The sequence below is a fragment of the Crotalus tigris genome, unplaced genomic scaffold (genome assembly GCF_016545835.1).
Source record: "Crotalus tigris isolate CLP2741 ecotype Arizona unplaced genomic scaffold, ASM1654583v1 scf7180000017740.2609645, whole genome shotgun sequence".
Classification (NCBI taxonomy): domain Eukaryota; kingdom Metazoa; phylum Chordata; class Lepidosauria; order Squamata; family Viperidae; genus Crotalus; species Crotalus tigris.
Genome location: NW_024096606.1, coordinates 1446345 through 1458792, shown reverse-complemented (window position 1 = coordinate 1458792; position 12448 = coordinate 1446345). Strand labels below are relative to the sequence as shown.

Here is a 12448-nt window from a genome sequence, read left to right as displayed (position 1 = left end):
ACGAAAACTCAGACAAGCCATCCATAACAAGCGTTAGGGCATGCTGACTTCCAGTGTGGTGTTGGTTCACGATAATGCTCGCCCGCACACCGCTAAATGCACCCAACACCTTTTGAAGCAGCTCCATTGGGATATTTTTGATCACCCCCCCCCCATAGCCCAGATTTGGCCCCAAGTGACTACTAAGGAATTTCAAATCTTGTAAGACATTATGACAAGTGCCTCAATTTGAATAGCTATTATGTAAAAAATGTTGTAGTTTTCTAATGTGTATAATAAAAGTTCTGTATCTGTGAGTGTCTGTCATTGATAACCGAACAGATTTCCGAATTGCCCTCATATTAACTATGCAATATGCCAAGAGCACCTTGGTTATTAGATAAAAATGTAAGAAACAAACATACATCCCAATTTAGATTTTCTGTCACCTTTGAAAAGTTCTCTTTTCATGTCTGTCTAATATTCCTAAAGAACTTTGTCTTTCCACTTCTGCTTTCAAAAATACTTGTGGAGTTATAATCCATTCTTAAGTTTCTTAAGGAAAATGTATATGCCTTTTACATATAAACATATAAAAGTACTGCAATTCTCTCCCTGGCTCCTTTACCCCATTAGCATCATGGGGTATGCGTTCACATGAGTAGATTGTTTTAGATTGTATATAGGTATGACACATTTGAACATTACCTATAAAAAAAAGTCTCTTCAAATACTTCATAGGTTTACCTATAAGTTAGCAAAAAAAGAATTTGTCATTTCTTACTTCTATCACAATATTGCTCTAATTAATCAAACATTAATATAAAGCACCTTCTTGTGCTCATAAAATACTACAAAGTTGCCTACCTCTAATACAGTATTAAGAGAATTTGTAGGGACACTTCTTGCCAGGTTCTTAATCACTAAACTAAAATCGAAAATTACACTTTAACTCTTCAGTTTTGTTAAAAAATGCTATTAGCTGCCTCAAACAAAATGCAGGACACTAAATAAATAAATGGGAGCTATGAAGAAACCTAGCTTAAAGCTGTTTGGAAAAATTTAGTGATTTCAAATTTTTATGGATTTTAGTGACAATCAGTGCACAATTTTGACATTTTACTTGGTGGCATGCACCCAAGCAAACTGAAAATCCTAGCAGGAGTTTGAAGTCTTGCTTGAATTTCTGCTCCTTCTTGTCTCTGGGTGCTGGCTGAAAGAAAGAATTTCCTGCTACCAGGCACAGAGTATGAACAACCTTCAGCAGGGAGCTTTCAGCTAGCCTCAAAGATGAAAAGTCCTCAGCATGATGGCATAGCTTACAACCTGCCATGCTGACTAGCTTGCTCGCCACTGGAAGCAGCTCCATTGGGATATTTTTGATCACCCCCCCCCCATAGCCCAGATTTGGCCCCAAGTGACTACTAAGGAATTTCAAATCTTGTAAGACATTATGACAAGTGCCTCAATTTGAATAGCTATTATGTAAAAAATGTTGTAGTTTTCTAATGTGTATAATAAAAGTTCTGTATCTGTGAGTGTCTGTCATTGATAACCGAACAGATTTCCGAATTGCCCTCATATTAACTATGCAATATGCCAAGAGCACCTTGGTTATTAGATAAAAATGTAAGAAACAAACATACATCCCAATTTAGATTTTCTGTCACCTTTGAAAAGTTCTCTTTTCATGTCTGTCTAATATTCCTAAAGAACTTTGTCTTTCCACTTCTGCTTTCAAAAATACTTGTGGAGTTATAATCCATTCTTAAGTTTCTTAAGGAAAATGTATATGCCTTTTACATATAAACATATAAAAGTACTGCAATTCTCTCCCTGGCTCCTTTACCCCATTAGCATCATGGGGTATGCGTTCACATGAGTAGATTGTTTTAGATTGTATATAGGTATGACACATTTGAACATTACCTATAAAAAAAAGTCTCTTCAAATACTTCATAGGTTTACCTATAAGTTAGCAAAAAAAGAATTTGTCATTTCTTACTTCTATCACAATATTGCTCTAATTAATCAAACATTAATATAAAGCACCTTCTTGTGCTCATAAAATACTACAAAGTTGCCTACCTCTAATACAGTATTAAGAGAATTTGTAGGGACACTTCTTGCCAGGTTCTTAATCACTAAACTAAAATCGAAAATTACACTTTAACTCTTCAGTTTTGTTAAAAAATGCTATTAGCTGCCTCAAACAAAATGCAGGACACTAAATAAATAAATGGGAGCTATGAAGAAACCTAGCTTAAAGCTGTTTGGAAAAATTTAGTGATTTCAAATTTTTATGGATTTTAGTGACAATCAGTGCAAATTTTGACATTTTACTTGGTGGCATGCACCCAAGCAAACTGAAAATCCTAGCAGGAGTTTGAAGTCTTGCTTGAATTTCTGCTCCTTCTTGTCTCTGGGTGCTGGCTGAAAGAAAGAATTTCCTGCTACCAGGCACAGAGTTGAAAACCTTCAGCAGGGAGCTTTTTCAGCTAGCCTCAAAGATGAAAAGTCCTCAGCAGATGGCAGCAGCTTACAACCTTCCCACATAGCTTCCCCACTGGCTTTCTGGGAAAGCTGGCAAAGAAGATTACGGAGATCATGTGACTGGAATATGCTTGGCAACTGGTCATTAGTACAAACAGGTTGCCAAACACCCAGATCGTGATCACATGAGGGATGGTGCAACATTTTGCGACAGTTGAAAGTGCTTTACAGGCCATAAACCACCCTTTCCAAGACTGTCATTAATCTGAACCACAGTTAAGCAAACTGCCTTAGATTGAGAAATTCTGGTAACAGCTTAAAAAAAATTATTTAGATACCAGTTCTAAATTAAGAAGGCACATTGTCACAAAAAACCAGAAAAAGCTACACAGCTCCTATTTTGGTTTCAGAAACTTGAAAGTCAGGATGTAACAACAGGATTGCAACTTGATTGGCAGAAACATGCTCAGGGAATATCTCTTCATTTTCAGAGAATAGAATAGAGATAGAATAGTTTATTGTCACTTTAAATGTACACTAATCAGCATACATTAAAATGAAATTTCATTGCATTCAGCTCTCAAAAAAATACCATTATGCATATACCCACATACACACACATATATAACACAGAGAAATATCAGTCTAGTTCGAATGTATACATACAACAGGGAAAAAAAAAGAATCCTGTGTATTTACAAGATGGATGGCATAAGGAACAAAGCTGTTACAGAATCTAGTAGTTCTGCTATATTTTGAAACCTCCTCCCAGAGGGGAGCAACAGAAATAGACTGTGAAGTGGGTGTGTGGCGTCTCTAAAAATGCTTCGAACTCTAAACACATAGCGCTTATAAGCAGTATCCTGAATAACAGAAAGCGACCTTTCTATATAATCTTCTCAGCTGCCCTTATCACTCTCTGTATGGACCTTCTATCTGAGGCACTGCTACCATCAAACCAAATAGTGATGCAATTTGTTAAAATGCTCTGAGTCGTGCCTCTGTAAAAAGTGGCCAGGACAGAAGGAGAAAGATGTGCTTTCCTCATTTGATTCAAGAAATGCAAACGCTGGTTTGCACGCTTCAGTAAAGATAACATATGAAGAAACCAAGTCACATTATTAGTTATCTGCACCCCCAGATACTTAATACTATTGACCACCTCCACACAGCAGCCTTGATACAAAGTGGAGTATGAGTATGTGGTTCTTTCTAAAATCAACAATGATCTCCTTAGTTTTATTAACACTCAAAATCAGGTTATTTTTATTGCACCAATCCAACAATGCCTTCACCTCCTTCCTATAAGAATCTTCATTATCATCCCGGATAAGACCCACTACTGCCGTGTCCTCCGCATAATTCACAATATGATTCGCAGTAGTCATGGTCATCATGGTGAATAGTAACGGACTCAAAACACAGTCCTGTTGAGAACCCATGCTCAAAAAAATGGAACTGGAAACTTTTCTTCCAACTCTCACAAATAGAATAGAAATAGAATACTCTTTAAATGTACACTAATCAGCATACATTAAAATGAAATTTGATTGCATTCAGCTCTCAAAAAAATACCATTATGCATATACTCCCACACACATATATATAATACAGAGAAATATCAGTCAATAAGAAAGTCAAGTATCTAGTTATGTAAGGAACTATCAATAAGAAAGTCAAGTATCTAGTTATGTAAGGAAGTATTAAAACCTAATAGGCCCAATTTGTTCACCAAATGCTGAGGAATGATTGTGTTGAACGCCAAACTGAAATCAACAGCATTTCCACGTGAGTATTGTTCTCCTCCAGATGCACCAAACTAAGATGAAGCACACAAGAAAGTGCATCATCTATAGAGCAATTCTTCAAATAAGCAAACTATAATGAGTCAAATGTAGGGGGAAGGCATGAAACAATATAGTCCTTTACCAAGCTCTCAAGACACTTACTTTATCCTTTTCTAATCCACTTTCTGGGTAAAAGACAGACAGTGAATATTCATAGCCACATCTCCGCAAGTGATCTGCCACCAAACTATTACACGCAACAATGATCAATGAACTGCATTCACTAGAAGTAGCCTTTGGAAGAATTTCTCTACATAAAACTGGATTTATTAGTTCATGTATGAGCTGCTTACGGAGTTGCATCTGAAACAAAAAAAAAATTAATTACTGTCATTTTAAACTTCCCTCCTGAAGAAAAGCAGGGTATATACATTATACCTAGTGAAGTTTTAAATCTGGAAAGGTAAAACTGAGTTATGTATTATAGGTTATGTATAATGTGGTATTGGTTTTGTAATAATTTACATCAAGGAGAAAGCTATGGTTTGGGGATATACTTTGGAATGAGTTTAGAGAAGCACAAGGTGGATATCACTAATTAAATGGCTTTATATTATGAATATTATTTCACACATGCCTAATTAAAGTTAATGTTTTGATCTAATCTGCATTGAGAATATTTGAAAAGCTCCCTTGAATAAAATGAAAACATATTTAATAATAATAATAATAATAATAATGATGATGATGATGATAAAGTTGGAAGGGACCTTGGAGGTCATCTAGTCCAACCCCCTACTCAGGCAGGAAACCCTATACCATTTCGGACAAATGGCTGTCCAGTTTCTTCTTAAAAACTTCCAGTGTTGGCGCATTCACCGCTTCTGGAGGCAGGTTGTTCCACTGCTTAATTGTTCTAACTGTCAGGAAGTTTCTCCTTAGTTCGAGGTTGCTTCTCTCTTTGGTTAGTTTCCACCCGTTGCTCCTTGTCCTGCCTTCAGGTACTTTGGAAAATAACTTGACTATCTCTTCTTTGTGGCAGCCCGAGATATTGGAACACTGCTATCATGTCCCCCCTCGTCCTTTTCTTCGTTAAACTAGACATACCCAATTCCAGCAACCGTTCCTTATATGTTTTAGCCTCCAGTCCCTTAATCGTCTTTGTTGCTCTTCTCTGTATTCTCTCTAGAGTCTCAACATCTTTTTTACATCTTGGTGACCAAAACTGGATGCAGTATTCCAAGTGTGGCCTTACCAAGGCATTGTAAAGTGGTATTAATACGTCACGTGATCTTGATTCTATCCCTCTGTTAATGCAGCCTAGCACTGTGTTGGCTTTTTTGGCAGCTGCAGCACACTGCTGGCTCATATTTAAATGATTGTCCACTAGGACTCCGAGATCCCTCTCACAGTTACTACTATTGAGCAAGGTACCCCCTATACTATACCTGTACATTTGGTTTTTCTTGCCTAAATGTAGAACCTTACTTTTTTCACCATTGAATTTCATTTTGTTAGATAGCGCCCAGTGTTCAAGTCTGTCCAGATCCTCCTGTATCCTAAGCCTGTTTTCTGGAGTGTTGGCTATTCCTGCCAGCGTGGTGTCGTCTCTAATCTTAAAGCTTAGGACTGGGCAATTTTTTGGCAGCCAAACAATAATTTGAGCGGAGCAAGAGCTTTATGAGAAAAACTGTTAGTCACATCATAGATATGGGTAGTGCTGGAATGCTTTGATTTCCACAACAAAGATGTCTTAATTTGTATATTATGGTTAAATCTATCGTAGGTGTCTACCAAAGCTTGCACACTTTAAAATGGCAAGAGTTTAAAATTTAATAATTTATATGAAAGTGACTAAAAAGAGAATGTTTCATACCTCTGAATTTAAACTACTGTTTGAATCTTAGATAACAGGGGTTTTTTTCTTTCCCAAAAATGCACCGAAAAAAGTGTATGTAACTGGTAAAGATATCTTTCTAATAGATGTGTGAATCAACAAGTCATCATAAACTGCATATCTATAAAGTGTCACATATGTTATCACCACCACTAACAATATACTAAATATTTTAGTATACTCAGCATCATTTAAATCGCAAGCTAGTGCATTTTTAACAAAAGTTTAAACTGGTATAACTTGAACAAATATTCAGCTGACTTTGCCAAGATTAAGACCCAAATTATCCTAATTTTAATCTAGTTTAAATCAAAGACCTTAAGTGTGTCCAAAACACCTCGGGTTTTAAATGTCTGGTATAATTGTTTCCGGAGATCATCTTGTGAAAGAGCCTTAAATTCAGATGAAGACATCAGAATCTGAAAACATGAAAAAATTAATGTAATATTTTTAGATTTATAAACCAATCCACAGTAACATATTTGGCAATATAAATGAACTCCATTAAAATACTTAGCACCACATGATGAAATCTAGATTGCAACATTTAAAATATTAAGTGTTTGGAAGAATGAGTAATGTGCTGCAGCAAAACAACAATAAAAATGCTATAAACATATCCCTCTTTTACTACAGCTTTCTTTACTACAATTTAAGCTTTCATAGATTAGAATTCAGTTTGTCAAATGCACAAAGACTTAGACAAAAATATTTAAATGCTTAGTTTGAATAACTGAACTACATAAACAATGGTACAGATTCATTTTGGGAAGTTAAGATCATAATGATAGCTGTGATCAACTCAGTTTAGATTTGAATTATATTATTTTTATAGAATTAAAAAGAACAGATATCTAACTAAAAATAAATGAAATACTAAAAGCTTCAATAAAAACAATCATCAGTAAAATACTCTTATTATACAAAGTCCATATATTATTTTATTATTTTTATTTATTTGTATCCTACCTTATTTTAAAAAATAACTCAGGGCAGTGAACATATCCAACACATCTTCCTCCTCCTATTTTCCCCACAACAACCCTGTGAGGTAGGTTGGACTGAGAGAGAGTGACTGGCCCAAAGTCACTCAGCTGGCTTTCATGGGCAAAGTTCAATTCACAATCTCCTGGTTTGCAGTCTAATGCCTTAACCTCTAGAGCAGCGATTCTCAACATGTGGGTCGTGACCCTTTTGGGGGTCACACGAGCCTTTCACAGGGGTCGCCTAAGACCATCGGAAAACACATATTTCCGATGGTCTTAGGCAGGGCTTGTCAACCGCATTCTCTCCCTCCCCCCCTCCGCTCCACCTCACTTGTTTGTGGAAAATATGCTGCTTGGCGGCAGTCTGCACGAACTCTACCAAATGTGCCCTGCAGGGGGTGCATGAAGAGCGCAGGCGCAGAGCAAGGCCCTGCCCTCCCCAGAGACTCATTGTGCAGCAACCGGATTGACTTCTCGTGCACGCAGGTCAGTAAAGGGGAGGCCGTTGCAGCACCCAACTCTTGCGCCCGTCAGCTGGCAACCCCCAAACTTGCGCCAGCTGACGCAAGAGGGAGGGAAGGAGGAAGGGACTCTTCCTCATCTCCTAAGCTTCAAAGCACGATTGGCTTCCCAAGGGCGCCACAATCCTCATGAAAGCGGGGGAGGGGGGGAGAAGCAAAGGGGGTGAGAAAGTTCCCGGCGGGCTCGAAACAGCACCTGCCAGCGTTGGTGACGAGAAATTTCCCACAAACCCAGGGAAGGGATGGAGAAAAGGAGCCCCCTTTGGGAGGAAACCGCCACCTTCTTCTCCTTGGCTTTGCACTCTTCTGTTTCTCAGCAGCCGGGCTGGCAAGCCTCTGCTGGCTGGAACTTCCTTTCCTTCCCTCCCTCTTGGTCTCTTCCTCCTTCCCTCCGTCTCCCATTGTCCCTTCCTTCCTTCCTTCTTTCCTTCGCCTCCCTTTTTATCCCCTCCCTGTTCCCCTTGTCCCTTCCTTCCTTCCTTTCACCTCCCTCTTTGTCCCTCCTTCCCTCCCTCTCCCCTTGTCCCTTCCTTCCTTTCCTTTGCCTCCCTTTGTCCCTCCTTCCCTCCCTCTTCCCCTTGTCCCTTCCTTCCTTCCTTCCTTTTGCTTCCCTCTTTGTCCCTCCTTCCCTCCCTCTCCCCCTTGTCCCTTCCTTCCTTCCTTCCTTCCTTTCCTTTGCCTCCCTCTTTGTCCCTCCTTCCCTCCCTCTTTCCCCTTGTCCCTTCCGCCCTTCCTTCCTTCCCTCTTGTCCAGATCGGGGTGAGCCTCTACAGCTGATCCGCACTTCTGCAGCTGTAGCTGCTCTCCTTGGCTCCTGCCCAGCAAACTTGCTAGCTAGAAAACATGCACTTGCTAATTTAGCAGAAGCGCGAATCAGCTGTAGCCCGGCGCTGATCCTGTAGCTTCTGCTAAGTTAGCAAGCGGCATGCCTTTCGGCAAAGCTGAGCAAGTAAGCTGGGCGAGCTCTCCTCGGTCTCTGCCTGTGTACAAGCAGGTTTGCCAGCAGTAAAGCCCCCAGTCACACCGGCAGCCTATCCCCGTCCCCTTGTCCCTTCCTAGGCATGGAGGGGGGGAGGAAGGAAGGGATGAAGAGGGAGGGAAGTAAGGAACAATGAGGGAAGGAAGGGAGGAACAATGGAAGGGAGGGAAGGGAGGAAGGGACAAAGAGGAAAGGAAGGAAGGAAGGGACAAGGGGAGAGAGGGAGGGAAGGAGGAAGAGACTAAGAAGGAGGTGAAGGAAAGGAAGGAAAGAAGGAAGGAAGGGACAATGGGAGAGAGGGAGGGAAGGAGGAAGAGACTAAGGGAGGGGAAGGAAGGAAGGAAGGAAGGGACAATGGGAGAGAGGGAGGGAAGGAGGAAGAGACTAAGAAGAAGGTGAAGGAAGGAAAGAAGGAAGAAAGGTACAATGGGAGAGGGAGGGAAGGAGGAAGAGACTAAGAGGGAGGTGAAGGAAAGGAAGAAGAGAAGGAAGGAAGGAAGGACAAGGGGAGGGAAGGAAGGCAGGCACCCACCCCAGTCCCATCCCAGAGACCCACAGATTCTCCCCCCCCCAGGCACTCTGCAACCTGAGTGATCAGCTGGCCACACCCCCTGGCCATTGATCACGTGACCCTGGGACACTGAACATCATAAGTATGAATCAATTGTCAAGTATCCGAATGTAAATCACATGACCCTGGGGAATACTGCAACAATCATAAGTGTGAAAAATGATCATAATTCGCTTTTTCAGTGCTGTTGTAACTTCAAACAGTCACTAAGCTAATTGTTGTAAGTCGAGGACTACTTATACTTTCCCATTTTTTCCTTTTGGTCAAGTTTTTGATACCCACCCGGCCAGCTGGATGGGGGTTGGGGGTCACCACAACATGAGGAACTGTATTAAAGGGTTGCAGCATTAGGAAGGTTGAGAACCACTGCTCTAGAGTCACTCTAGTCTAGACCAAACTGGTCTCAGTTGTAATTGTAAACAATGGATTTTTTTTATCAGTTGCTACTTAACTTTTTAGCCTTCAACTTGGCTCTCCAGATGTGCTGTATTTTAACACCCGTAGCTTTCAGTATTGGGTACTAGTGAGATCCAGCACATCTGCAGACCAGGTTCTGAAAGGAAGGTTAAGTCAGACTAGATGTCAGAATCCAATTATATTTCATTTCTATCTACCTACTCTGATAAAACCCAATTCTCACTCTATTCTGGATTCTGTCATACTACGAAAGGGGAGGAGGATAAGCAGGATTTTTTTTATGATTCTCACTTCCTTCATTAACAACAAAGTGACCGTTTGTGGATTCTCTTCGAGAGGACTAAACATAACAATGCGGCCATCTGCCTTTCATCTTAGTCCCTCTGAAGTTCTCCTCTTTGCCGGCAGTGAGGAAAAAGGGGTGAGGGGGGGAATCCAACGCGTGGGATCTGGGAAAGAGAGGATGAGTGATTGTGCCAACAGAGCAAATCGAATCGCCCGGAAGAACTGTGGGGCGGGGGCTGCTCGGGAACACTTTAAAACATTGAAGGGTGGGATAGGATCCTGTCTAACATGCCTACAATCAGCTTCTCTTAATAAAGATTCCTGTTGGAAGAGATATTCCAAGAATTCTGTCTTCTTAAGATGTAAGATTGAGGTGGGTCCTTACATTAGACAGGATCTGCAGAATTAGTCCACCTGGAAGGGAGAACCTTGCCGGGGGACTTTGCAAAAAATACCATGTCAGACGATGGAGCAGGGAAGGGAGAAAGCCCCCCAGAGAGGGAGCCACTGCCCCGACTGAAAACCTGCCAGATGTCAGGATCTGAGAGGTCAGACTCCTCAGAAGAAGAGATGGTGGAGACACGTAACCACAAACCTCGGTGGTCAATAGGCGTTGGAAAAAAAGGCGAGTGGGAAAAGAAATCAAGAAAGGTGACTCTGAGACAGGGGGCCAACCAACCAGAATGGAAGCAGAAGATGGAGAAATCCCTGTACACAAGCGAAGAGGAAGGGAGCTGGGCATCGCACTCGAGCTGGATCCTAGAGAAAGCTATCGACTTGATGAAAAGAACCCTCAGTTCCCTAGGAGAGGAGAATTCTGAGTCCCACGGCCGCGCCAGCTTCTGAAGAGCCGCAACTGGAGAAACACTTAGGGGGAATTGGAACCTGCAGCTCAGGGGACGTCCGCTGATCCAGTAGTCCCCACTCCCCGCCGACCCGCAGAAGGTGATCTGGATGGAAGAAAATACCACCAACAACGAAGGCACCGATCCATTCAAAGACTCTCGCCACTGGACGCAAGATTCAAGGGGGAGCTGACACACTTGAGGTTTTTCCTAACCCAAGTCCTCAGCTACATGGAGGAATATGGGCGGCACATCCTTAGCAACAAAGCCTGGATCCGGATCGTGCAATCTGTTCTGGATGGGCCAGCCGCAGATTGGGTGGTGAATTTGCACAACTCCAATGCCCCAGAGCTCAATGACTTCAACCGGTTCATGTCCTCTCTGAGAAAGCGATTTGAGGACCCCCTGGCTGATCGCAAAGCCCACAAAAGGATCAAAACGATGAGGCAAGGCAAACGTCCAGTAGCCGAATATATGCAAGAATTCCAGGCCATTGCCAGCAAACTGAACTGGCCAGAAGACATCCTCCTTAGTCATTTCAAAGATGGCCTAAATTGCAACCTATATGACACTTGCCTGCCCCGAGGGGACCCACACCAACCAGAAATACCAGAGGAATACAGAGATCTGGCTAAAGTTTTCAGTGAGGAGAGGGTGGATGAGCTCTCCCCCCCCACCAACCCACGGACTGTGCCATTGAATTCAAGCCTGGGGCAAAACTCCGAAGCCCAGATTATACTCCATGAGCCCAAAGGAGAAGGAGGAAATGGAAAGATTCATCAAGAAAAACCTAGAAAGGGGGTTCATTGAACCAGCCAAGCCTAAAGTGGCCGCCCGGTCCTCTTTAGAGAGAAGAAGGATGGCTCTTTACGCTTATGCGTGGATTATAGGCTCCTGTATACAATCAATGAAAGCAACCTATAACCCCTACCCCTCATGAAGGATATGTTATCACACCTCTCGAAAGGGAAACACTATCATTAAAAGTTACCAGACTCTAATGCCCTAAGCCCAGTTTATGCATTTTTATTTACTTGCTAGATTTATATTCCTGTTTTGTGTCTTTACAATGACTCAGAAAAGGTTTCATTTGTTACTTTTCCATTGTGTTTCATATAAAAGTTTGATTTTATTTACAAATAAAAGAAACTAACAAAGGCTATTTTAATTACTCTAGGTAGAAAGCTTCAGACTTTAACATTTAAATAACAATACCCAAAGTAGCATTCCACTCATTGCTCTGCAAAAAACGTAATAAAATTCACCGCACTTAAAAAACATTCCTCCAAAATATCTACTCCATTTCTGTCTGCTACATATCACACTACCCAGGCTACATTCCCACCCTTCACAGACTTACTCGCTTCAGGATTTATTTTGTACACACTGAGGATCGGAGAAACGGGGGAAGTGAAAACTTGCGCTAAGAACACACTCACACAACGCACCAAACTCGACACTGCTACAAAGAAGAAAACTGCACTTCCACTACCGATCCACCAAAAAAACAAACGGGCAAATGATCTCCTCACGCCCCACCCCCAAAGAAATCGCGTTCAATGACGAAGCGCCCTGAACCGCCTCTTCCATTCCTGCTGTTGCTGCTATTGCTACCATCAACGATCAGACGCGTTGCTATCCCAGAATTCTCACGAGAACGCGCGGGGTTATTTTCTAATTCGCGCTTT

General features: G+C 41.6%; 1 protein-coding gene across 7 annotated transcripts in view; it reads right to left on the bottom strand.

Annotated features, from left to right (window-relative positions):
- OFD1 (OFD1 centriole and centriolar satellite protein) overlaps positions 1-12324 on the bottom strand; it is an 81295-nt gene extending 68971 nt beyond the window's left edge. For 6 of the 7 annotated variants that reach the window (XR_005556327.1, XM_039339834.1, XM_039339838.1 and 3 more), the window contains exons 1-3: positions 12121-12324; positions 6474-6575; positions 4422-4622 (exon numbers count right to left, since the gene is read on the bottom strand). Coding sequence is in view for 6 of the 7 variants with exons in the window: in XM_039339834.1 (XP_039195768.1) it covers positions 4422-4622; positions 6474-6569 (297 nt within the window). In the remaining variant the exon portion in view is untranslated. The remainder of the gene's footprint in view (positions 1-4421; positions 4623-6473; positions 6576-12120) is intronic. The other variant, XM_039339835.1, reaches the window with a different exon arrangement.
- Positions 12325-12448: the final 124 nt, after the last annotated feature.